The 26,946-nt window shown below is 39.4% G+C and overlaps 1 protein-coding gene across 9 annotated transcripts in view; it reads left to right on the forward strand.

The window, feature by feature from the left end:
- CFAP61 (cilia and flagella associated protein 61) overlaps window positions 1-26,946 on the forward strand; it is a 280,127-nt gene that overhangs the window by 104,256 nt on the left and 148,925 nt on the right. For 8 of the 9 annotated variants that reach the window (XR_006215618.1, XM_007096562.3, XM_042980984.1 and 5 more), the window contains 3 exons: window positions 16,340-16,466; window positions 20,959-21,036; window positions 26,708-26,914. Coding sequence is in view for 7 of the 9 variants with exons in the window: in XM_007096562.3 (XP_007096624.1) it covers window positions 16,340-16,466; window positions 20,959-21,036; window positions 26,708-26,914 (412 nt within the window). In the remaining 2 variants the exon portion in view is untranslated. Of the gene's footprint in view, window positions 1-16,339; window positions 16,467-20,958; window positions 21,037-26,707; window positions 26,915-26,946 lie in introns of those variants that run through there. The other variant, XR_006215619.1, reaches the window with a different exon arrangement.

Genomic DNA, 26,946 nt, shown 5'->3' on the forward strand with positions numbered 1-26,946 from the left:
TTTGCATTCCCGCCAACAGTGCATGAGTGTTCCTTTTTCTCCACATCCTTGCCAACATGTGTTATTTCTTGTACTGTTGACTTTAGGTATTTAGATGTTTTCTTTAATTCTTTAACTAAATTGTAAACGCAAAGAGCTTTTTAGAGAAACTATACATTTAATGTTAGAGGTGGTAGTTTGGCCTGTCAGGATTGCTCAGCTTCTACAGGGAATATGATCTCGAGAACTGCCTTCTTCCCTCTGCTCTTTTAAAAAAAGCCCTGTACTTCAGGCAGCTGAGCTTGGCTGGATGAAAAGGAGGAGGCCAGCTGGCTTGAAGTTATTTCTCCAAAAATGTGAAAGAAAGACGAACTCACACTCTTACCTTCCAGAGATATTTGTATTTTTGAAATATGATTGGTGTTAAAGACTAACTTTGGAGGAATTTCATATTTTATAAAATGAAGTTCAGAAATGTGAGTATAGCAGTGAACTCCAAGAAGTCCAACTGTCACCTCAAATTGACCTCTGACTGAAATCTTGCCCTTTGCAACAACGTGGATGGAACTGGAGGGTATTGTGCTAAGAGAAATAAGGCAGTTAGAGAAAGACAGATATCATATGATTTCACTCATATGTGGGATTTAACAAACACAACTGATGAACATGGGGCGGGGGAAGGAAAAATAAGATAAAAACAGAGAGGGAAGCAAACCAGAAGAGACTTTTTTTTTTAAACTTTTTTTTAATGTTTATTTTTGAGTGAGAGAGAGAGAGACATAGCACGAGCACAGGAGGGGCAGAGAGAAAGAGGGAGACACAGAATCCAAAACAGACTCCAGGCTCTGAGCTATCAGCACAGAGCCCAACACAGGGCTCAAATTCAGGAACAGTGAGATCATGACCTGAGCCAAAGTTGGATGCTTAACTGACTGAGCCACCCAGGCGCCCTTGAAGAGACTCTTAAATACAGAGAACAAACTGAGGGTTGATGGGGGTGGGGGATTGGCTAAATGGGTGATGGGCATTAAGGAGGGCACTTGTTGGGATGAGCACTGTAAGTGAATGTAACTGATGAATTACTGGAATCTACTCCTGAAGCCAAGACTACACTGTATGTTAGCTACTTTGAGAATAAATAAAATAATAAAAATAAATTTCTCTGGCTTTGATTTTCCTGAAGTAACACTGCCTTTACAGGGCCCCTGTCTCCCCACAGCATTCTCTAAAAGTTCTGGGATGATTTCATAGTCACTCCTCTGCTCCTGTGCGCTAACACCTGCATCTTAGCCAAGAGTGCAGGAGGGGTCCAGGTGCAGCACTGGTGTCCTCTGTAAGCCTGGGTCTGTGCAGTGAAGCTCTGGGACACAAACCCCTCGTAGTTGTGACAGGGACACTCAGCTTTTAGCGAGTAAGGGTTTATAAGGGTTTGTTTGTCCCTATTGTCAAGGAAGACCATCCAGGGGTGCCTGGCAGCTCTCCAAGGCCATCGCGGACGCAGCATCTTGTACCTTCCTGCCCCAGAGCACCTGGCTTCCCCTCTCAAGTTCACCTCTGTTTACTCAAGGGGAACTCTGTTTTTCCTACACTGTTCAGTTCGACTCCAAGCATGGCCCCTAGATCAGCAGCATCAGCATCCATGAGAACTTGCTGAAATGCAGAATCTCGGGCCCTGCCCCAGGCCTTTGGATTGTGTTGTTCACAGAACAATCTGTGTTGTTCACAAGTGTGCCATAAGCGTGCATAAAGTTGATTTTATGCATGTTGAAGTTTGAGGAGTGCTGGAGGTGCTTGTTTTTTAATACAGCTTTCCCCCCTTATCCAAAAGTAAATTGTTGTTATGAAACATCTCATACAGTTAGAGCCAAAAGTATCCCCACACTTTCTGGAAGTTCACATTAGGGCCACTTCCCTTCCCTGAAAGACCTACATTAGTGTGATAATGACTTTCTTTGTAAAAGTAAACATCTTCAGATTTATTTCTGTTAGCAAAACATGAAGTGGTATAATGCAAACTTTCAGAAAGTGGGGGGGTCCCTGTATGTCTCTTGGTATGAAATGATAATGATTCTGTCTCCTCTCCAAAGACAGATTTTCTAGAACCATGTAAGCCACATCTACTTTAAACCTTTTTTTATCTGGTAATTTCTGGTTCTGTTGAGGTGTGAAGACTTCTTTATATCATGTAAATAGACCTTTGGGCTAGATCTTACAAGAATACATGAACTATGACAGTCTTAGGGATTTTTGTCCACTTATACCAAGTAATGTTCATTTCTCTTATCTCTAATTCTTGTCTTTTCATACACACCCTTCCCCTTAACCTGTGTTTCCCTAAAGCTATCTTCTCAAATTTCAAAACATAGATTATCAGTGGGAATGCTTTCTGTTAGAAATTAAAGAAAACACAACTCAAAATGGCTTCAACCATAGGGCATTTATTGGCTCATAGAACTGGGAGGTCTGGAGACAGGCCGGGCTCTAGGGTTTGAATCTTTGGGGTTTGGGTTTCTTTCCCTTTTCCACTCTGTTTTTCCTGGTGTCAGCTCCAGCCTGAAGCTGGCTTATATCCCATTGGCAGAATGGCTGCTGCTGTTCTGGGCTGACATCCGTGCACCACTGTGGAGAAGGGGGAGCTGGCTGCAGGCGCGTGTTTTCTTCCCAGATGCCCCAGCAGGCCTGCCCTATTCATCCAATACATCATGTTGACTGTGTAGTATGCTCAGCCCCCATTCCAGGTACTGGGCAAGCAGAAGTGACTCAAACAGACAAAAATCCTCGCCCTCATGGGGCCTGCATTCTAGTTAGAGGAGAAAGACACAAAGGGAAGAGATAAAAATAAGTGTGTAAGTGATGAGGGTGAATGTGAAGAATAAAGCAGACAAGGGGATGAAGACATGCTGGGCTTTGGGGTGTGGAGGGAGCCCTCTTAGGGAAGGAGGTGATGGGGGAGCCACGTGGGCACAGGTCCATGACATCTACTCTTTTTTATACCATGGTCTTACAATTTATCGTATTCTTCCATTTTTTGCTTCACTTCTCTTGACATTTGGGATGGATCATTCTTGCTCTTAAGTTTGGTTACTTTAAATTTCATGACCTCATGTTCTGGTCTCCCACCCAATCTCGTTCTTCTTCCCTTGGGAAATTATATTTGTGTCTGTCATCTGCCCTCCGGCCATGCTCGTGAGCCCTGGAACAAATCATTCATTCAATTGTTAGCGATGTCTACCTCTTCTGTCAACAGATTCCACACTAAGGTTCCCTCTCATTTGACTTATGACTGCTGGTCTTTGAAAAGAACATAATATTTATGTTAACTTCCAGTATAAATGTATATAAACTAAATGCTTTTTAACACTTGTTACTTTATACAGTGATCTCTAGGATGTTTCCAAACTTAATATGGGGTTAGAATGTAGTATAAATGATTCTTTTTCCTTTCGTTCCTGCTCGCCCATTCTTAACCTTCACACTGGCTTTCCTTCCTCTTGTTTATTCATGAGTGGAGACCACGTTTGGCTGAACTTGCCACTCATTCCATCTTCCTTCTCTTCCAAACCACGTTTTTCTGAAATTTGCCATTTTTAATTTGGAGAAATATGTTTCAAACTTATTTATTGTGCTAGAAATTATTTTCTACACATGAATATTTACTACTAAATTAAATCATACCACCAATTGTCAACTTTGCTCAATAAGTGAAAATGCCTCTGGGTAGTTGTCTTTTAAATGATTCATCCCCTTGACATTTTTCTTTTATTTGCTTCTCTGTGGGTGATTCATGCATGCCTGGTCGTCATTTTTTCTAGCATGTCACTTATACCTATTTCTGGCCCGTATATCATCAAGAGTGTTGTAGTGATATCAGTCCTGATGCTCTTAATCAGCCTCCTTGAATAGAACCTAATAGAAAACTTGATTTTGTGGTTATTGTTTTATTTTGTTTGTTTTTGGTTTAAGCTGAAATATTGATGACTGTCAAGTTGTTTTAGGTTTCTACTACATAGATCACTCCTTTGGAATTCAGAAAGACTCAACTTACTTTTTCTTCTTTCTGTCATTTTGTTTTAATTTAGTGGCATCAAAAAGTTGCCGGGTATTCTGCAAGGCACATACTCTTGCAGGTGTCTAAAACATTCATTCAATTTGGGATTGAAAAATTAACTATTAAATCTTTTTCCTTCTAATTTTATATATGATTTTCTATTTTGTTATGTGTACAGTCTGATTAAGTCCTATCAATTCCGACCTTTGAGGTCAGAGTCTGCCAAAAATGGGGCAAAAATAAAAACTCACTGGGAAGCAGGTGACCATGGCTGCCAAACTTTCAAGACCCAAGAAGGAACCAATGAGCAGGGACTTCATCATTTCTTCATGGAGAGGTGACATTTCTTAGGGAATCATGGGCCTGGGCATTCAAGTAAATCAGAGAGAGAAAGTATAAGAGAGAGGTGACCTGAGAGCTTGAAGGCCTATGGAGAAGGGTTAAGAAACAAGATAGACCCATGTAGGACCCCCTTACCTACGGGATGGAGGAAGCCATGAGGATAGGTAAGGAGAACCACAGCTGATCTCTCTGATTCAAGGTGACTTTAGAACCATGCTGAACCCTTGGGAAAAGAATGGTTAAACTGTCCCAGTTACTGAGTATAAGTTCACTTCTGGGAAGGTTGGGCAAGATGACAGAACAAGTAGAGGGAGGTGGGAGTTCCCTTTCTGGTTAGACACCATATGACAGCAGGAAAGGCCTAGCCTAGAGATGACAATGAAAAAATGAAGATCAGAAACTCTTTGTTTGAGACTTACGAGGAGTTTAAGAAGTGGGCCCACATTTAGATACCTACAGTGAACTCATCATCTTTTGCAATCCTTCCAGGCCCAATTCTGACATGTAAACATCAAAATAGACTTTGTATTTTTGGATGTTGATTTAGCCTGTTAAAAGTTCATTCCACAGAAGGTCTTAGCATCATTTTGTAAAACCTCAATTAATTTTCTTAATCTTTAGATTTATCTGAAAATATGGCAAGGAATAAAGATGGCTTCTTGCTAATTCAACAGTAAATACAATCTCCCTTTGGTGTGTGCATGTGTATATGACACCCATACATATTTTTAGATAATTTCATTTAATTAAGGATCACACATGTTGGGAATAAAACACTAAGCATCCTTACAACTTTGTTTTGAAGCTGGTTTTATTTTTCAAGGGCTTTCTACTGAAACACAGGCCAAGAAACACAGGCCAAGTTCTCCATAACTCCTGGTCCATCTCTAACCTCATATACATTATCTAAAACCTTAAGGAATTTCACAATTATTTCTCAGAAGATGGTTCTGGAATCAATAGATCAGCTCCATAAGAGCAGGAGGTGTGGACTGTCTTGTTCTCTGAAGGATCCCCAATACCCAGAACACACACCGGGCATTCAGTAGGTGTTTAATCAGTATTTGTTACTGACTGAATGCACCATTCTCAATAAAGCCACTTTAATAATTGATTTTTTAAGGAATACATTTTAAGTAAGAATCTGCCTCTTATATATATTCATTTTTTACTTTTTCTGGAGTTCCTGTCAGTTGCTGTATAAAAGCAATTAGGCCATGTGAGTATTGCCCCATTTGTATTTCCTATCAGGTGGCCACAGGTCCCTGTCCCCTTATACCATTAAAGGCAAAACGAACAAGCAGCCATTCCAATCTGTAAGCAGTCATATGCACACTGGCCACTTGCCTCAAAACGCCTGCTGAAAAGGTCACCTGTGGAGGAAACCTACATTGGCTTTTTGAGCTGAGCAAAAAAACAATGGAAAAATTGCTCTCAGAGTCAAACACTAGGCAACAGAGAGTAGCCTTGCCCAATAAAAATACAGGGTGAGCCACAGGGGTAATTTTAAATGTTCTGATAGCCCTATTAATTAAAAAGCTTAAATATTGAGTGAAGTTAATGGTGATATTTATCATTTAACCCCTTATATCCAAATATTATTGTTTCAACATATCATCACTATAAAAGAAGTATCAGTGAGATACTTTATTTACATTCTTTTTTTTGTACCAAGTCTTCAGAATTCAGTGGGTATTTTACGCATATAGCACATCTCAATTTGGAGATGCCCCCTTTCTTTTTTATTTTTTTAATTTTTTAAATGTTTGTTTATTTTTGAAAGAGAGAGAAACAGAGTGCGGTGGGGGAGGGGCAGAGAGGAAGAGACACAAAATCCGAAATAGGCCCTAGGCTCTGAGCTGTCAGCACAGAGCCCAATGCTGGGCTTGAACTCATGAACTGTAAGATCATGACCTGAGCCAAAGTTGTATGCCTAACCAACTGAGCCACCCAGGCGCCCCAGAGATGCTACCTTTCAATTGCTCAGTAGCCATGTGTGGTTTACGGCTGCCATATTGGACAGTGTACCATTAGATTAGAGTAGTGCACAAACATACTGCTATTGCCCATTCCTCTCCATGGAAGTCTGGGAACACATGAAGGTTGTGAAGTGTTCCTCTTTGGCAAACTTAAATAGCAGAGATGAGAGCCTCACAATGCAACAAAATGGTTGTGTCCTCTAATCAACAATACATTTTCATGGACAAACTGGTGAAATTATGTTCGTGTTTTTGTGATACTTGGCAGTAAAACAGCCTCATATTCCATTAAACATTATTGAGAAATTCTGTGGGCTAGGAAAAACCCTGGCCTTTCAGAGTGGACCACCAATAGAAACGTGGAAAAAAATGTCACATGCTCACTCACCTCCTGGTTCCACAATACTCTTTGTTTGTTTGTTTGTTTGTTTGTTTGTTTGTTTGTTTGTTTTGAGAGAGAGAGCACGAGCAGGGTAGGGGCAGAGAGAGAGGGAGAATTCTAAGCAGGCTTTGCGCAGTCAGCACAGAGCCTGACGTGGGGCTTGAACTCACAAAACCGCAAGATCATGACCTGAGCCCAAATCAAGAGTCAGATGCTTAACCAACTGAGCCACCCAGGCGCCCCTCCACAACACTCAGCAATGCTACTGTAGCACTGACCATATACGGAAGCATGGGGGAAACTCTCTGGTCATCTGCATGAAAGCTTCATCGTTCATTCCTTTAGTGGATGTTTATTGAGCTCCTCTCTGGTTCCAAAACATTTTCATCACCCAAATTAGCAGTCACTCCTATTCTCTCCTGCCACCCCAGCCTCTGGTGGAAGCAAGTCTACTTTCTGTCTCTATAAATTTGCCTGTTCTGAACATTTCATATAAATGGAATTGTACAATATATGGCCTTTTCTATATGGCTTCTTTCACTTAGCATAATGTTTTCTAGTTCATCCATGTTGTGGCATGTGTCAGTACTTCATTTCTTTCTGTGGCTGAATTATAGATTCCATTACAGATAGATCACATTTTGTTTATCCCTTCAGAAGTGGATAGAGATTTGGGCTCTTTCCATCTTTGGGGCTATTGTGAATAATGCTGCCATAAAAATTCAAGTACAAGGTTTTGTGTGGCCATATGGTCTTCATTTCCTTGAGTATTTTCCTGTATTTTTGTCGTGTTGTTTTTTACATAATCCTTCTGAATTAGATCTTGGCATAAGGTGGCCATATCAGAACAAAGTTCTTATCCTTCACTTAAAAATTGCTCAAAATATTTATATTATTAAGGTTATATTAATTGATCATCTTTATATCAGTTAATTATAGATGTAGATTGTTCTTTGTAAATATGCTACCTGTCATGCTATATGGAAGCATGCATTAAAATTTAAGCACAAAATATTCACTGTAATTGACAACTAAGTGGGTTAGAATATGTCACTTTATTAATGGGAGGAGGAACAGCACTCCTTCATTTAGTAATAACACCCTAGTGACTGGAGAGCATTCAGTGCCAGGCCAGCTATATAATATGCAGCACATCTTTAGATGGAGAAGTCGTCTTCCCATGGGCTCGCCACTCCAACCTGAGGCAAGTAGGCATTCTCCAGTGGCCTGCAACCTCTGCACTTGGCTGCACAAAGTACTTGGGTCAGGGGCAGGCAAGATCCACACTGAGTTGCCAGCTGAGGACCCATGGCACTGCCTGCCCTGGGTGGTCATGGCCACTAGCTTGCTCTAACTAGAGACTCAATGGGGCTTGTACCTGATACTCCACCCTCCCCATGCCTGTGTCCAGGACCCCATGAAGGTAGAGCATAATGGCTGCATGTGGGCCTCCCCCACCAATGCAATCCAGTTGTCACTTCTGTCAGAGGGCCACAGTAGTCATGGGGCAGGGATGGGGAGGCCCTGCAGGGCCCAAAGTTCTGGAGGCAGGAAACAAGTGGGAGAGAAGCCATGGAGCTATGGTGGGAGGTAGGTACCATGCATGAGCTGTGGCATCAAACCCCTGGACACGCTCCATTGTCTTCTTGACTTCATGTAAAAACACAAAATCAAAGATTAAATCATTAGGAATTTAAAGACTCATGAAGCCAGCCCAGGTTCAATGTCATCTCTTAAGTTTTTAACACACTTTATTTTGTTTTAATTTTTTTAAATTTATATATTTATTTTGAGAGAGAGTCAGCACAAGTGGGGGAGGGGCAGAGAGAGAGAGAATCCCAAGCAGGCTCCACACCACCAACGCAGAGCCCAATGTGGATCTTCAACCCATGAAGCTGTGAGATCATGACCTGAGCCAAAACCAAGAGTCAGGTGCTTAACTGAATGAGCCACCCAGGCACCCGCTTCTTAACATACTTTCAACATTTGGGGAAGAATTTGACTTTACACATGAAGTAAATATGAAATAAAGCATGATCTCAACTATTATTATTTTTATGTCTGTCATCTTTTTTTTTGAGGTATAGTTGATGCAACATTATATTAATTTCAAGTGTACAACATAATGATTCGGTATTTGTATGCACTGTGAAATGATCACCACAGTAAGTCCAATTACCATCCATCAGCATGCAGAATTATACTTTTTGTTTTCTTGTGATGAGAACTTTTAAGATTTACCCTCTGGCAGCTTTTAAATATGCACTGCAGTCTTGTTGAGTATGGTCACAGTGCTGTGTTCATTACATGCCCATGACTTTTATTTTGTAACTAGAAGTTTGTGCCTTTTGACACACTTCACCCATTTTACCAACTCCCAACCCCTTCCCCTCCGGCAACCACTTTTCAGTTCTCTGTATCTTTGAGTTTTGTTTCTTTGTTTTGGTTTTTAGATTCCACAAATAAGTGAAAGCATACAATATTTGTCTTTCTCTGACTTATTGCACTTAACATAACACCCTCAAGATCCATCCATGCTGTTGCAAGTGGCCAGATTACATTATTCTTCATGGCTAAGTAGTATTCCATTGTATATACACACCACATCCTCTTTATCCATCCATCCATCAATAGATACTTGTTTCCATATCCTGACCATTATAAATAATGCTGCAGTGAACATAGGGTGCATATATCCCTTTGAGTTAGTGTCCCCATTTTCTTTGAATAAGCACCCGGAGGTAGAATTGCTGGATTATATGTAGTTTTATTTGTAATTTTTTTGAGGCACCTCTACAATGTTTTCCATAGCAGCTGCATCAATTAACATTCCCATCAATAGTGCATGAGTGATCCCTTTTCTCTGCAACCTCATCAACACTTGTTATTTATTTTTCTTTTCTTTTCTCTTTTCTTTCTTTTCTTTTTTTTTCTTTTCTTCTTTTTTCTTTCCTTTTCTTTCTTTCTTTCTTTCTTTCTTTCTTTCTTTCTTTCTTTCTTTCTTTCTTTCTTTCTTTCTTTCTTTTATAATAGGCCTCCTAATAGGTGTGAGGTGATATCTTACTATGGTTTTGATTTGCATGTATCTGTTGATCATCTGTCTTCTTTGGAAAAATGTATGTTCAGATCATCTGCCCATTTTTAAATCAGATGATTATTTTTTTGCTATTGAGTTGCATGAATTCTTTATATATTTTGAATATTCACCCCTCATCAGATATATAATTTCCTATCAGATATATATTTTCTCCCTTCAGTAGATTGCCTGTCATTTTGTTGGTGATTTCCTTTGCTCTGCAGAAGATTTTTAATTTCACGTATTCCCACTTGTTTATTCTTTGACTTTGTTGCCTTTCCTTTTGTATTCAGTTCCAATATATCATTGCCAAGTCCAGTGTCGAGGAGCTTACCATGTATGTTCTCTTCTAGGAGTTTTATGGCTTCGTCTTACACATTAAAGCCTTTAATGCGTTTTGTGTTGATTTTTGTGTGTTCTTGCCTCCTTTGTCACATATTAATTGATCATGTAAGCATGTCTTTATTTCTGGGAAATCAATTCTGTTCCATTAATCTATGTGTCTGTTTTATGCCAATACTATACTTTTGTGATTACTGTTACTTTGTAATACAGTTTGAAATCAGGGAGCATGATGCTTCTGGCTTTGTTCTTTCTCAAGGTTGCTTTGGCTATTTAGGGCCTTTTGTGATTCCATACAAATTTTAAGAATATTTGTTCTATTTCTATGAAAAATGCCATTGTAATTTTCTTAGGGATTGCATTGAATCCGTATATTTCTCTGGGTAATAAAGACGTTTTAACAATATTGATTCTTCCAATTCATGAGCATGGGAATACTTCCCATTTATTTGTGACTTCAATTTCTTTCATCTATGTATTATAATTCTCAGTGTGCTGGTATTTCACTTCCTTGGTTAAATTTATTCTTAGGTATTTTATTCTTTTGATGCAATTGTAAATTGGATAGTTTTCTTAATTTTTCTGATAGTTCATTGTTAGTGTATAGAAATGCAATAGATTTTTGTGTAGCGAATTTGTATCCTGTAACTTTACTGAATTTGTTTATTAGTTCTAGCAGTTTTGGGGGGAAGTCTTTAGGATTTTCCATATGTAAAATAATGTCACCTGCAAATAGTGAGTTTCACTTCTTCCTTTCCAATTTGGATGTCTTTTATTTCTTCTTCTTGCCTAATTGCTCTGCCTAGGACTTATAGCAATGTATTTAATAAAAATGGTGAATGTAGGCATTCTTGTCTTGTTCCTGATCTTAGAGGACAGTTTTACGCCACTGAGTATGATCTTAGCTGTGGGTTTGTCATTTATGGCCTTTATTATGTTGAGGTATGCTCCCTCTATGCCTACTTTGTTGAGAGTTTATCATGAATGGATATTGAATTTTGTTACACGCTTTTTCTGCATCTATTGAAATGACTGTATGATTTTTGTCTTTCATTTTGTTAATGTGGTGTATCACATTGATTGATTTGATTTGTGGACATTGAACTATTCTTGCCTCCCTGGAGTAAGTCCCCCTTGATCATGGTGTGTGGTCCTCTTAATGTATTGTTGAATTCAGTTTGCTAATAGTTTGTTGAGGATTTTTGCATCTATGTTTATCAAGGATATTGGCCCTTAATTTTCTCTTTTTGTGGTGTCTTTGTCTAGTTTTGGTACCAGGTAATGCTTGCCTCCTAAAATGAGTTTGCAAATATCCCCTTCTCTTTAATTTTTTGGAAGAGTTTGAGGATTGGTATTAAATCTTCTTTGCATGTTTGGTAGAATTCACAGTGAAACTGTCTGGCCCTTGACTTTTTGTTTGTTGGGAAGTTTTTTATTACTAATTCATTTTCCTCACTACTGATCTAGTAAGATTTTCTATTTCTTCATGATCCAGTCTTGGAAGAGTATATGTTTCCTGTAATTTATCCATTTCTTCTAGGTTGTCCAATTTGTTGGCATATAATTATTCATATTCTTTCATTTCTGATTTTATTTACTTGAGCCCTCTCTTTTTTTCTTGGTAGGCCGAGCTAAAGGTTTATCTTTTTAAAGAATCAGCTCTTCATTTCATTGATGTTTTCTATTGTCTTTTTAGTCTCCATTTCATTTATTTCTGCTCTGATCTTTGTGACTTCCTTTCTTCTATTAACTTCGGGCTTCATATGTTCTTCTTCTAGTTCCTTTAGGTGTAAGTTAGATAGATTGTTTATTTGAGATTTTTCTTGTTTTTTGAGGTAGGCCTATATCACCATGAACTTCCTCTAAGAACTGTTTTTGCTGCATTCAGTAGATTTTGGTATGATGTATTTTAATTTTCATTTCTCTCAAGGTATTTTTAAACTTGCCTTTTGATCTGTTTGTTGACTCATTTGTTGTCCAGCAGCATGTTGTTTAATCTCCACATATTAGTGATTTTTCCAGTTTTTTTATTGTAATAGCTTTGTTCTTTCATACCAGTGTGGTTGGAAAGATGCTTGATATGATTTCAGTCTTCTTACATTTATTTAAATTTGTTTTGTAGCCTAACATATGATCCATTCTGGAGAGTGTTCCAGATCCACTTGAGAAGAATGGATATTCTGCTGCTTTTGGATGAAATGTTTTGTATATCTGTATGTTAAGTCCACATGGTCTAATAAGTCACTTAAGGCTGATGTTTCCTTTTTTATTTTCTGTCTGGATGATCTATCCAGTGATGTAGTAGGATATTAAAGTCCCCTGCTATTGTTTTGCTATAAATCTCTCCCATTTAGGTGCTCCTATACTGTACACATAAATATTTACCTCTTTATCATTATTTAATGCCTGTCTTTATCTTTTTTATTAAATTTTTTAATGTTTATTTATTTTTGAGACAGAGAGACACAGAGCATGAACAGGGAGGGTCAGAGAGAGAGGGAGGCACAGAAATTCTTAGCAGGCTGCAGGCTCTGAGCTGTCAGCACAGATCCCAATGCGAGACTCAAACCCACAAACCATGAGATCATGACCTGAGCTGTAGTCTGACGCTTAACTGACTGAGCCACCCAGGCACCCCCATGTCTTTGTCTTTTAGTTTAGTCTTTGTTTTAAAGCCTGTTTTGTGTGATATAGCTATAGCCTTGTCTGATATAACCCTAGCTTTCTTTTAGCTTCTATTTGCATGGAATATCTTTTTCTATCCCTTCACTTTCAGTCTGTATGTCTTTATGTCTGAAGTGACTTTCTTATAGACAAGATGTAAACAGATTCCTTTAAGCTGAAAAGAAGGGGCACTATTTATATATATGCATATATATAATATAAAATAGTCTATTTTAAGTTGATAGCAATTTAAGTTTGAACACATTCTAAAGGACTACATTTTTACTCACTCCACCCCCATGTTTTGTGTTTTTGAGGTCACATTTTACATCTTATTTTGTGTATCCCTTAACTAATAATGAAGCTATAGTTATTTTTACTACTTTTTTTTTGTTTTTTAACTTTCATACTAGCTTTGCAAGTGATTAATTCACTACCTTTACTATATATTTACTTTTACCAGTGAGATTTATACTTTCATATGTTTTCTAGTTTCTAATTAGTGCCCTTTCTGACATTTCTTGTAAGGCCAGTTTAGTGGTGATGAACTCCTTTAGTTTTTACTTGTCTGGGAAACTCTTCATCTCTTAATTCTGAGTAACAGCGTTGGTGGGCAGAGTCTTCTTGGTTGGAAGTGTGTTCCTTTCATTACTTTGTATGTATCCTGCCACTGCCTTCCAGCCTGTAAAGACTCTGCTGAAAATTCTGCTAATAGTCTTAGGGTGGTTCCCTTCTACAGAACAAGTTGTTGTTTTCTTCCTGCTCTTAAGATTCTCTCGTTATCTTTAACTTTTGACATTCTAATTATTAGTGTGGATCTTTTTGAGTTCATCTTATTTGGAACACTCTGTGCTTCCTGGATCTGGATGTCTGTTTTCTTCCCCAGGTTAGGGAAGTTCTCAGCCATGGTTTCTTCAAATACATTTTCTGCCCTGTTCTCTCTCTCTTCTTCTGGGACTCCAATAGTGTGAATGGTTTTCTGCTTGATGTTGTCCCATGGGTACCCTTAGGCTGTCTTCACTTTTTACATTCCTTTTTCTCTTCCCTGCTCTGTGTAGATGAGTTCCACTGCCCTGTCTGCTGGATCACTGATTCTTTCTTCTGCTTCATCTAGTCTGCTGGTAACCCCCTCTCGTGTATTTTTCATTTAATGTATTCTTCAGCTCTGTGACTTCTGTTTGGTACTTCCTTGTATTCCCTATCTCTGTGGAAGTTCTCACTGTGGTCATTCATATTTCTCCCATTTTTGGTGAGCATCCTTATGACCATTATTTTGAACTCTTAATCAGGTAAGTTACTTATCTTCATTTCATTAAGATTTTTTCTGAGGTTTTATCTTGTTCTTCCATTTGAAACATATTTCTTTATCCATTCATCAGTTGATGGACATTTAGGCTGTTTCCATAATTTGGCTATTGTTGAAAGTGCTGCTATAAACATTGGGGTACAAGTGCCCCTATGCATCAGCACTCCTGTATCCCTTGGGTAAATTCCTAGCAGTGCTATTGCTGGGTCATAGGGTAGATCTATTTTTAATTTTTTGAGGAACCTCCACACTGTTTTCCAGAGTGGCTGCACCAGTTTGCATTCCCACCAACAGTGCCAGAGAGTTCCCATTTCTCCACATCCTCTCCAACATTTATAGTCTCCTGATTTGTCAATTTTAGCCACTCTGACTGGTGTGAGGTGGTATCTGAGTGTGGTTTTTATTTGTATTTCCCTGATGAGGAGTGACATTGAGCATATTTCATATGCCTGTTGGCCATCTGGATGTCTTCTTTAGAGAAGTGTCTATTCATGTTTTCTGCCCATTTCTTCACTGGATTATTTGTTTTTCGGGTGTGGAGTTTGGTGAGTTCTTATATACACAATGGAATACTACATGGCAATGAGAAAGAATGAAATATGGCCTTTTGTAGCAACATGGATGGAACTGGAAAGTGTTATACTAAGTGAAATAAGTCATACAGAGAAAGACAGATACCATATGTTTTCACTCCTGTATGGATCCTGAGAAACTTAACAGAAGACCATGGGGGAGGGGAAGGAAACAAAAAGTTAGAGAGGGAGGGAGCCAAACCATAAGAGACTCTTAAAAACTGAGAACAATCTGACGGTTGATGGGGGGTGGGAGTTAGGGGAGGGTGGGTGATGGGTATTGAGGAGGGCACCTGTTGGGATGAGCACTGGTGTTGTATGGAAACCAATTTGACAATAAATTTCATATTAAAAAAAATAAAAAAGAAAAAAAGAAATATATTTCTGTTTACTCATTTTGTTTGACTCTCTGTGTTTGCTTCTATGTGTTAGGCAAAACAGCTACCTTTCCCAGTCTTAAAGGAGGGAAGGAGGAGCCTATTGTTTAAACTTGTCCTAGCTCTTGGTTGTTTCTCTATCCTTTGTGATTGTCTAAGCAGCCTGATTAATTCGTGATATGTCCCATTTATTGAGAGAGTATCCATGTTTCAAAGAGAGCATTCATTCAGCACTTACTTCCAGGCTGATTCTAAGCCAGACCTTCATGCAGCAGCTTTCAAAGTATTCAAATATATACAGTTCTGTGGGACTACAGTCATAAATCCTGCTCATCTCCAGATCAGGTGACCTGGAGCTGCATCTTGGGTGATATTTAAAAATTTGGGGGCTTCAGACAAGTGTATAAGGTCTTTTCTGGGAGTTACTGGCAAGCTGTAGCAAAGCTAAGGGAGAGCACAAAGTTGGCACCCTCTGGCCTACTTTCTTTGGACACTCCATAGCTGCTAGATGTGTAGCAAACCTGAGGCCTGCCCCTCAGGCTGCAGCTCCAGGACAAGTACATAGGCCTTTTTCACAGAAAGACCAGGGTGTGTTTCAGTCTGCAACCTGTGCAGTGCCCTAGGGGTGGTAGCCTCCCAAGAACTGCCTCTGTGATTGTTACAGCCCCATGGGACCCAAGAACACAAGCCTCCCTGGCTCCCAGACCCAGGTGATCAAGGAGAGCCCCCTGTGTGGACTGCACCCCTCAGAGTTTTAGCGAGGCAGAGAGAGGGTAAATAGCTCCATATTTGTGAGATCTCTCCCAATCGTGGGTCACTGTGCTAGGGTGAGGTTTTTTGGCAAGACTGAATCTCTGCCTCTTCTACCATCTTGATGTGGCCCTTTAGTGTTTGTTGTGAAGGAGCCATTCAGCTAATTTTGAGGTCTTTTGCAGAGGGAATTATTCCATATGTAGCAGTACATTTGGTGTGTCTGTGGGAGGAGATGAATTCAGGATCTTCCTATGTTTCCATCTTAGACTGCCCCCTCTTTCTGCACATTTCAAAATAAATGCATCTAGAATGTGACTTTGTGTTCTCTCTGGTTAATGAAAATACATTTCTAGAATGAAATGAGTTACTTTTATAATTAATCAAACGCTAATGTTACATGAACATTTTTGCTGAATATTATTTTATGTATATGTGATACATTATAATTCTGTTCATTTTGAGGGGGAAGATATATATTTTAGTACCTTAACCTAAAAAAAAGTATCTCTCCTCATCCAGGTCTATTAAAATAAGATTAGCCTCTTTGTCGGATACTCCTGGTGTTGAAAACCTTGTTAGCACTCTCATGCTGAATAAAAGTATATTGGAGGATTTAAAGCAATACAATGAGGCTCACAGAGACCCTGTAAGTACCTACTATGACCCTATTGGCTTCCTTTCCCTCGTGATATGGGACCATTATGACCCATGTAGTTTCAGCCTTGAGGTTTCCTTGGATCTCAGTTGGAGAATTGTGTGGTGGGGAGGCAGAGGTGGAGTTGGAAGATGGGAGCAAGAAAAGAAAACCTGGGAAACTGGGGTTTAAGGAAGTGAGGGTGTTCTCCTCACTGGTGGCCCCAAGGCAGAGTGCTGGTCAGATATTCTAAATCTTTATCACAGAGATAGAAAATCTGGACTTGATCCAGACAAGTATCCTGAAACAGGATAGATCTCAGGGCTTGGAATAGGAAGATCTGACTGAGGTTAGGGAATGGTAGCTCCGGAACCTGTGGTGCTTGGTGCTTAACCAGCAACACTGGATATTAGACCTATCCAGTCTGATGGAACTCCATTTGACCCTACTGGATGGTGATTCTGTCTAGAGGGGTTTTTTTGTTGTTGTTGAGCTGGCTATATCCTCAGGGAATGGATGAGCTAGGAAAGATCTTGTATGACAAATGTTGGGTTCTCTTTCTAGGAGTCCTTATGTTAACACTGCTTTCTTGAGGACCATGACAGTTAACTTAACCAGACATGGAACAGCACATGTAGTTGGAGAAATGCTGTTACATTTTTGATAAATTTTATTTAAAAAAAAAAAAGTCTTATTGAGCTATAACCAATGAACAGCTTGATAGATTTCACAATTCAAATACACCATGTAATGAGTGCCTGTTTCAGGAAACAGACTAACCCCTGCCTGAAGACTAACCCAGCCTGCCTGAAGTTCCTCTCATGCTCCCATTCAGTTACTGTCTCCTCATGTTAATACCACCTTGACTTCTAAGATTATAAATTAGTTATGCCTGTTTTTGAACTTTATTTGAAGGGATTGTACCGTATGTGCTCTGATATCAGGCTTTTATTGCTCAGCAACATGTGAGACTCACACATATTGTGGTGTAAAGTATTTCATTGCATGACTATTCCACAATTTATTTCTTCCTTCCACTGTCATTTGGGAAGGTTTCCAGCTATTGGATCTTTTGAATAAGCACTTTAAGTTTTAAGTCATCGAGAGGGAGACACCTAACACCTGAACACAGTGAAATATTTAATATTTATCAAACAAGTATTTGATAAGGTAGCAAATTAAAAGAAAACTTCTCTCCAGAACATGTTTTTTTTGTTTTGGTTTGTCTTGATCTGTTTTTTTTTTTTGTTTTTTTGTTTTTTTTTTTTTTTTTTTGCTACTTCCCTCCTGGCCTGCTAATGCAGCGTGATGTGGGGTCCTGTTTCTCGAAATGTGGTTTAAGGAGCCATAGGGGCCTCTGAGACATAAATTTTCAGGGGCGTCCACGAAGTAACAAAAAAACTGTTTCTGTAATATGAATAAGAAAGTATTTTCCTTTTCCACTGTATTGATCTTCACACCAATGGTGCAAACGCAGTGGTGAGCACAGCCTTGGGAGTCTCAGTGTGAATCAAAGCAGCGGCACCAGAGTTCGTTGAGTTCTTCATCGCCACTCACTCATGTTAACATCAGGAAAAGAAAATCTAGTGAGGGCATCGTTGCACAGCAACACAATGGCCAAAACAAAAAGAGTGGTACCACTAGATGCTGGGGAGGATGCAGGGAAACAGGATCATTCACATGTTGCCAGTGGGAATGTAAAATGCTACCATGCTCTCTGGGAGACATTTTGGCTATTTCTATAAAAACTAAAAATGCAGCAACCATATGACCTAGTAATTTCACTCCTGGGCATTTATCCCAGAGAAATGAAGTCTTGTACGCGAATGTTCATAAACTGTCAGAATCAGCCCAGATGTCCTGCAACAGGTGAATGGGTAAACTGTGACGTGTCCATGCCATGGAATAGTACTTAACAATACAAAAGAATGAACTGTAGGTTTATTCATCAGCTTGGATGAATCTGCAGAGAATTATGCTGAGTTGGGGTGCGGGGAAGCCAAGCCCTAAAGGTTACATACTGTATGATTCCACTTACATTACATGTTTGAAATAACACAGTTTTAGAAGTGGAGAAGAGATTATTTGTTGCCACAGGTTAAGGGCCAGAGGAAGGCAGAAAGTAGATGGGTGTGGTTATAGCAAGGTAATTCAAGGGATCTAATTCAAGGGATCTTTTGTTGGAACTGTACTGGTGGATATATGAACCTACACATGGATAAAATTGTGTAGAACTTGATACACACACACACATCAATGTGCATTCGCTGCTTGTCATATTATGCTAGAGTTTTGCAGAATCTTACTATGACAGGATACTGGGCAAAGTGTAGAAGGAATTTCTCTGTATTTCTTTTTTTTTTTTTAAAAAAACATTTATTTGTTTTTGAGAGAGAGACAGAGACAGAGTGCAAGCAGGGGAGGGGCAGAAAGAGAAGGAGATACAGAATCTGAAGCAGGCCCTAGGCTCCAAGCTGTCAGCACAGAGCCCAACATGGGGCTCAAACCCACTAACCGTGCGATCATGACCTGAGCCAAAGTTGGCCGCTCAACTGACAGAGCCACCCAGGCGCCCCTGTCTGTATCATTTCTTACAACTACTTGTGAGGCTACAGCTATCTCAATATAACTTTCAATAAAAAAAGAAAAAGAAAAGCCAGTTTCACTCGAAGTGGTAAAAATTACTAACTTAATTAAATTTCAATCCTTAAGCACCTGCATTTTCAATATTCTGTTGTGGCAAAATGCGAGGTGCACATAAAGGTCTCCTACTGCAGACTAAAGTATGTTAGTTGTTTCAAGAAAGAGCATTTCTGCAATTGTTTGATTTTCATGCAGAACTAGCCCCTGTTCTCATGGAACACCACTTTTACTTGAAAGAACAGCTGGCAGACAAAATATGGTTATTCGGTCTCGGTCTCGAATACTTGGCAGACATTGTCTTAAAAATGAAAGACGCAAGGCTGTCACTCCAAGGGAACAACTGACAGTATTTGTTCCCTGTGATAATATCCAAGCTTTCAATAAAAAAATTAGAATTTTGGAAAATCAGTATCTTTCATCATGAGCTTCACAGCTTCCAAAAATTTTAAAAAGTTTTTCTGATGAGGCTGGTAGCAATGTCACCAAATGTGATGCTTTAATATATATTTTTTAATTCTTTTAGCATTTATTCATTATTGAGAGACAGAGCATGAGTGGGAGAGGAGCAGAGAGAGGGAGACACAAAATGTGAAGCAGGCTCCAGGGTCTGAGCTGTCAGCACAGAGCCCAGTGTGGAGCTCGAACTCACGAACTGTGAGATCATGACCTGAGCCAAAGTCAGACGCTCAACTGACTGAGCCACCCAGCACCCTGATGCTTTGATATTTTATCATAAGTCAGCATTTGGAAAATCTGTGTAAGCTTGGTGAACCAATATTTTGTAGATAAAACAGGATGTTACAACATCACACATAGGTAAAAAGTACTCACGTGAGTACAAAGTTTACTGATATGGTTTCAGCTTCCACATTGCAATTGATCTTTTATTTTTTTTATTTTTTTAAATATCTATTTTTGAGAGAGACAGAGCATGAGAGGGGGAGGGGCAGAGAGAGGGAGTCACAGAATTGGAAGCAGGTTCCAGGCTCTGAGCTGTCAGCACAGAGCCCGACGTGGGGCTCAAACCCACGAACTGTGAGATCATGACCTGAGCCAAAGTCGGAAGCTTAACCAGGCGCCCTGCAACTGATATTTAAAACAGTACCACTTGTTGAGCATCAGAGAAGAATATCCATAATTATCTGAAAGAGTATTTAAATACTTCCCTGTTTTCTAGCTCTGTATCTTTGTGAAGACAGATTTTTTTTTGTATATTTCAACCAAAATAACATATTGCAGCAGATTGAATGAAGAAGCAGATATGAGCATCCAGCTGTCTTTCATTAAGCCAGACATTAAAGGGATTTGAAAAAATATAAAACAATGCTACTTTCCTCTCTAAATATTTTTGTCAAATTTTGAATTTTGTTTTAATTAGTAAATTCAACAAAAATGAATCAACATCAAAATTTTCCCAATTTTAATTTCTAATATAGAAAATAGTGATAGATAGATATTACACACATAAACCAAGCTCTTTGGGGTCCTCAGGGAATAGGGGTCCTGGGATCACAATATTTGAGAACCACTAATGCAGAGGTAAGGAAAACAGATTCCAGGTCAAAGGGACTGTGGTTTGAATCACAGATCCAGCCCTTACTAACTGGAAATCTCAGCATGTTACTCAGCCCCCCAAGCCTTATTTTCTGGTAAGTGAAATAGAGAAAATGATAATATTCATAGGAGTGAGGGTTCAATGAACACGGGGAGGACATTTAACTTAGTACATGGTCCAAAGGTAGGTACTGATGGATGTTGGCTCTGACCGTCATTGTTGTTAGTTACAGCCGACTACTGACTGCTTACACAAACCTTGATGGTTATATTTTAAGAGCCTTAAAATATATGCTTATCTTTTCAGGATGGAACACCACTGAAAGCATTTGTAGCTGAAGTTGCAGAACAAATAGTCGGCATTGCAGTGATCAGAGATGAAATGGTAAATTGCAAAATAGACATTGATTTCTTGGATTGTGCCTTTTTATATCATGAATTAGCACACAATACCTCTTTTTCATTTTTGTTTATTTAATATGAATGCCTCTTTTTTTTAAGGATTTCATCATCTGCTTGGTTGATTTTCAGTTTCCCATTTTTTCAGTTTAAACTATTTAAAATATTACAGAGAATATATGAAAAATTCACATTTTGTAAATTCATATAACCAGGGTGCCTGGGTGGTTCAATTGGTTGAGCGTTCTGACTCTTGATTTCAGTTCAGGTCCCGATCCCAGGGTTGTGGGATCAACCCCCACATCGGGCTCTTCCCCGAGCATGGAATCTGCTTGAGATTCTCTCTCTGGGTCCCTCTGCCCTTCTCCTCTACTCATGCTCTCTCTCTCTCTCAAATAAAAATTAAAAAATTAAAAAAAATTTCAAATAACCTTCCACCAGGACCACCACCACCAAAAAATCAAAACAAAACAAAAAACAAACAAACAAAAAAGTCCCAGTGCTCCCCAAAGAATTACTACTGTTAATAGTTAGGCATTTATTCTTTCCTACATTCTTGCTTGCACATAATTAATTACATGCACTGTGTGTGTGTGTGTGTGTGTGTGTGTGTGTGTGTATGGTCAATTGGACAAGTAATTTTTTTTTTCCTAGTGCACAGCCAATTCTTCCGAAGTATTTATTGCTGAGTAGTTCATTATTTTCCTGCTGACTTAAAATGTCACCTTTATGTGATTCCATATGCCTGTGTCTATTTTTAAACCCTCTTTTCTGTTCTGTGGATTTACTTGTTGATATCTCTTGTATTATTATGTGCTTTGGTATCTGATAGGGGAGTCTTCTCTCATTTGTCTTTTTTTCTAAATTCTCTTGGTTTTAATTAGATATTTCCTTTTCCAGATAAGCCTTGTAATACTTACTATATGAACTTATTTGCACCTTTGTGGTTTTTGTAGAACAATATAGGCAGAATCAACAATTAAAATATTGAGACTTTCTCAGGGCATCTGGGTGGCTCAGTTGGTTAAGCGTCCTACTTTGGCTCAGGTCATGATCTAGTGGTTCGTGAGTTTGAGCCCCAAGTCAGGCTGTATGCTGACAGCTCAGAGACTGCAGCCTGCTTCTGATTCTGTGTCTCTGGCTCTCTCTGCCCCTTCCCTGCTTGTTCTCTCTGCCTCTGTCTTTGTCTCTCTCTCAAAAAATAAATAAACATTAAAAAAAATTAATAAATAAATAATGAAATATTGAGACTTTCTAGGAACATGGCTTTCTGTATTGGTGGTGGTGGTGTTGAATTATTTCGGGTTCTTCAGTAAAGTTTTGTGGCTTTTCACGTACAGCTTTCTTGTGCCAGATACTTTGCCCCTGTAGGTTTACTCTCTGCTCTGTTCTGTTTACTTTCTGACTCTAATTGGATTTGGCCAAAGGGGAACCCTGATGAGAGGAAGGGAGGAGAGTGAGATTGGGATGCCCTCAGCTGGCTGGTCTCTCCACTGAGTTTTCTGAGCTTTTCAAGGTGGCCTTTTCTCCAGCACCCTCTCATTTTGGATTCCAGTAACTAGCACCTCCCATGCCACCCACCTAAGGTGGTGTTAGCTTGCAGTTGCTGCTACACTGTCCCCTACTGGTTTCCCTACCCCCTGCCCCCTCCTTGTAAGTAGTCTTTTTGCTTTAACCCACCTCCAGTTATCCTAATTTGAACATACCATCTGTTTCCTGCTGAGACCCTGACTGATACAGTCCTGAACATTTATGATTTGTTTCTACTTGTTTTATATTTTTCTGGGTATTGGAGTGCCTCGGTGGCTCAGTCGGTTAAGCCTTGGACTTAGGCTCACAGTTTGTGAGTTCGAGCCCCGGGTCAGGCTCTGTGCTGACAACTTAGAGCCTGGAGCCTACTTCAGATTCTGTGTCTCCTTCTCTCTCTGTCCCTCCCCCACTTGTGCTCTGTCTCTCTCTGTCTCTCAAAAATAAATAAATGTAAAAAAAATTATATTTTTCTGGGTATTATAAAGAGATACTTTTTTTTTCATTGTTCTAAGTGTTTATTTTGGTATGTGGGAACAATAGTACTTTTTGTCTTGTGATCTTATATCCAGCCACCTTTTTGAAGTCTCTTTAGCTCTGAGAGTTTTCAGTTGAATCTCTTTTCTGGCACAGTGTCACTTCTTCCACATTGTCTTGACCAAAGCAGTTATAGGGCATGCTCAGATTCTAGGGATGGAGAAAGTGACTCCACCTCTTGATGCTGAGAGTGTGGCAAGGTCAGTCTGCCAAAGAGCATGCAGGATGCAAGTTAATCTTGTGGCCATCTTTGGAAAATAGCCTTATTTTTAAAATATTTATGTCTTATTTCTTTTTCCAGTTTTGTTATATGTTTAGAATAACATTGAATAGTAATGTTTATAATGGATACTTTTGTGGTGTTCTTAGTTTTAATGGGAATGATTCTGTATTTTCCTCCATTTAGTATAATATTTGCTGCAGGTTTCTGGGAGGCATCCTTTATCAAGCTATAAGGAAATTCTCTTCTATTTCTAGTTTACTAAAAGTTTTTATTATGAATGAGTGTTGAATTTTATCATCAAATATGTTTTGGCATTTATTGAGATGACCATACGGCTTTATTCCATTAACCGTTAATGGAATATAACTTACACTATACTTGTTCTTTGGTTTATTTCTCTTTTTGATTCAATGTATCTTTGAGTGATTTTTAAAAATTTTTGTTAATGTTTATTTTTGAGAGACAGAGTGTGGGTGGGGGAGGGGCAGACAGAGGGGGAGACAGAGAATCTGAAGCAGGGTCCAAGCTCCAAGCTGTCAGCCTAGAGCCGAACGCAGGGCTCAGACTCACAAACCATGAGATCATGACCTGAGCTGAAGTTGGATGCTTAACCCACTGAGCCACCCAGGCGCCCCTTGAGTGATTTTTTTAGAAAGGGTGATAGGTGGTTAGGTCTCTGAGTGCATGCATATACAAGAAGTTTTTATTTTGTTCTCACCCTTTAATACTCATCAGGCTGTATATGGAATTTTTATGCCAATTACCTCTCAACAGATTGTTGACATTTTTACTGTCATGGTTTTCTAGTGTCCAATGTCACTGGTAAAATGTAATGTTATATAAATAAATGTATATTTGTTTGCTTTCTGTCTTGAGAATTAGTTTGTTTCTTTTGTATCCCTGAAACTCTGAAATTTTACCAAAAAGTAACTTATGCCTTTTATGACTCATAGGAATATCTTTCCTCTATGATTTCATTATTTTTTCCCTTTTAATTTATTCTCCTCTTCTTGAATTCCTTTTAATTCAAGGATATTGGACCTTTGGAATTGCACCTTCACTGTCTCTTAACTTTCTTCTCATTTCTTTATGTCTTGTACTTCTTTTTTTTTAACTTCCTTTTTTTTTAGTTTATTTACTTATTTTGAGAAAGAGAGAGCGAGAGCACAAGGGTGAGTGGAGGAACAGAGAGAGAGAGGTAGAGAGAGAGAATTCCAAGCAGGCTCCACACCATCAGCACAGAGCCTGATACAGGGCTGGAACTCATGAATCATGAGAGCATGACCTGAGCTGAAACCAAGAGTCGGATGCTTAACCAACTGAGCCACCCAGGCATCCCTTCTCTTGTACTTCTTACTCTTCATTCTAAGAGATTCTCTTGATTTTGTCTTCTGGATTTGTAATTCAGTCTTCAGCCTTGTCCATTCTGTTATGCAGACCTTCTATTGGAATTGTCATTTGAGGGTTCGTATGTTTAACTTCCAAGTCTTTTTTGTAGCAGCTTGTTTGTTATGTTACATGCAAGGTCCTTCTTGTTATCTCTGAGGACACAATAGAATTTTTTTCTAAAAAAAATTCTCTTCCGTTCCCTGACTGACCTCTGTGTCCCCCTAGAGGAAGTTGTATGTTTCTTTCTTCCGATCTTTTGCATTTGTCAGTTTTCCTTGGAAGTCTGACCATGTCGTACCTGAAAGATTATAACATCAGTGTGGCTGGCTGGCTTCAGTATCCTCGACAGTTGTGCTTCTTGCTTCTCCCCTGCGTCTCTCAGTCACGAGGAGAGCTACCCAGCCCTCTGTCAAATTGGGAGGTGGCATCGGTTGTCTGGCTTGCTCTTGTGGCCTTGAATGTAGATAATCCCGGCAGACAGTAGGCCTTTGAGGGGCCCAAGGTAAGAGGGTGTAAGCTAGTGTTAGAAAACTTTGACATGTTTTCTTCCAAGGTGAAGAAAACTATCTTACTTCTGCGTCCCCCATCATGCCACCACCTCATTATTTAATTTTTGTTGTTATTTTAACTGGTTTGGGATGGGAAGAAAATTAGGTGCACATGGCCCATCTGCTGTTTTGAGCCAATAACATCTGTTGGCCCTTTGCTTCTTGTTTTTCAATGATTTCTCAGCCCTACGCTTATTACTCATTTTATTTTATAATGAGGGATGCCTCCTTGGTAATTAAAGAAAGGTCTTAGGTGCTAAGGCAGTTGTAGGGTCAGCCCAGATGGAAAGGTCAGGCATTACCAGAATTGCCCTCAGATACCACCACTTCCCTGGTTATCCTGAGCCCCATTTCCTCTGTGCTTTATAGCAGAAGCTTTAAAGACAAAGGACCTTGATAGGCTTGGATACAGACTTCCGTTTTCCTGAATTTTCTAGTGCCAGCTTTGCCAATCACAGAGCAACTCAAGTTCCTTGCATTCTCCAATCCTTCTTTTTGAAAGTATGCTTTTAGGACAGTTCTACTGTGGAAAATAAGAAATGTAAGTAGGTGCTTTCCAATCTGCATATAGTTTGATGTTTCATGCGTGTCAGGTGTGTTTACTGCTCTTGTCATGAAAGAAAGTCACACTTGCTCAGAACAGCACCCCACCCCACAGTGTCCACTACTGGGAAGTGAAGCAAGACAGGCTGAATCAGTACACAGTTAGCATGGTTGAGCCCCTGCTTCCCCACCCACAGTGCGGGGGCCAAAGAGTGGTGGTCAGAACTGGACCCATAGAAGCAGGAGCAGAGTGCCCGATATTTTCTTTTATAAGTAAACACTCACTAGTCTTTAAAATTACCTTCCACGATGTAAAAATAAAATACCTCAGAAGCATAAGATGTTTAGGGAATGCCTATGGACGTGGCCTAGCCTTGCAGTTTTCCTGTAGATCAGTCTAACCACACGTGCCAGTCGAAGGATGTGACCGGTGAGGTGACATGTTGCCACATTAATAGTGAAGAGAGAATAGTAATGAGTCCAGAGAACATTGGTGGCTGTTGCTTGTCCCACTGCCGAATTTTGTACAGGCTCAGTCAGTCGCACTGACAAGCTTGTCCTGTGCTTGTCCAACACTGGGAAAAAGGTGTTGTCCTTTCCCCTGGTCCCTAGCAGAGACTCAAGGCTCTCTGGGTTTTTAGCAGCCACGGCTCTAAGGAACAAATTCCAAAGCTGTGTAGCCATCCTTCAGAGACAAGCCATCAGAACTTTCAGAAGACCTAATTTTCAATTTTAAAAATTTGAACAATCAAAATGAGGTAGTAAATCACTGGAGAGATAAGCACATTTCTTACTACTATACCTAAAGTAATTAAAATTTTTTCTTATCATAAAATGCATGCCACTTGTTTAAAACATCCTTTAATGCCCTTTCCTCACCTCTTGTTTAGGATATAGAGTACATACGATCCCATTACAACATTGAAGATTTCATCTACTTCAGTCACCACCAACGGGAAGAACATGGGCACTTGTATCACTTTGCCCTGAACCCTATTTTTCGGCACTACACCAAGTTTTTTCTGAAGGAGATCCTCCGTTTAAGCTATAAGTCCTGTCTCTACTATCCTGTTTACCCACAATCCAGGGAAGACAAGGTAAAAGAATATCATAATGCACTTTTCCAGCA

Source organism: Panthera tigris, chromosome A3, assembly GCF_018350195.1.
Source record: "Panthera tigris isolate Pti1 chromosome A3, P.tigris_Pti1_mat1.1, whole genome shotgun sequence".
Classification (NCBI taxonomy): domain Eukaryota; kingdom Metazoa; phylum Chordata; class Mammalia; order Carnivora; family Felidae; genus Panthera; species Panthera tigris.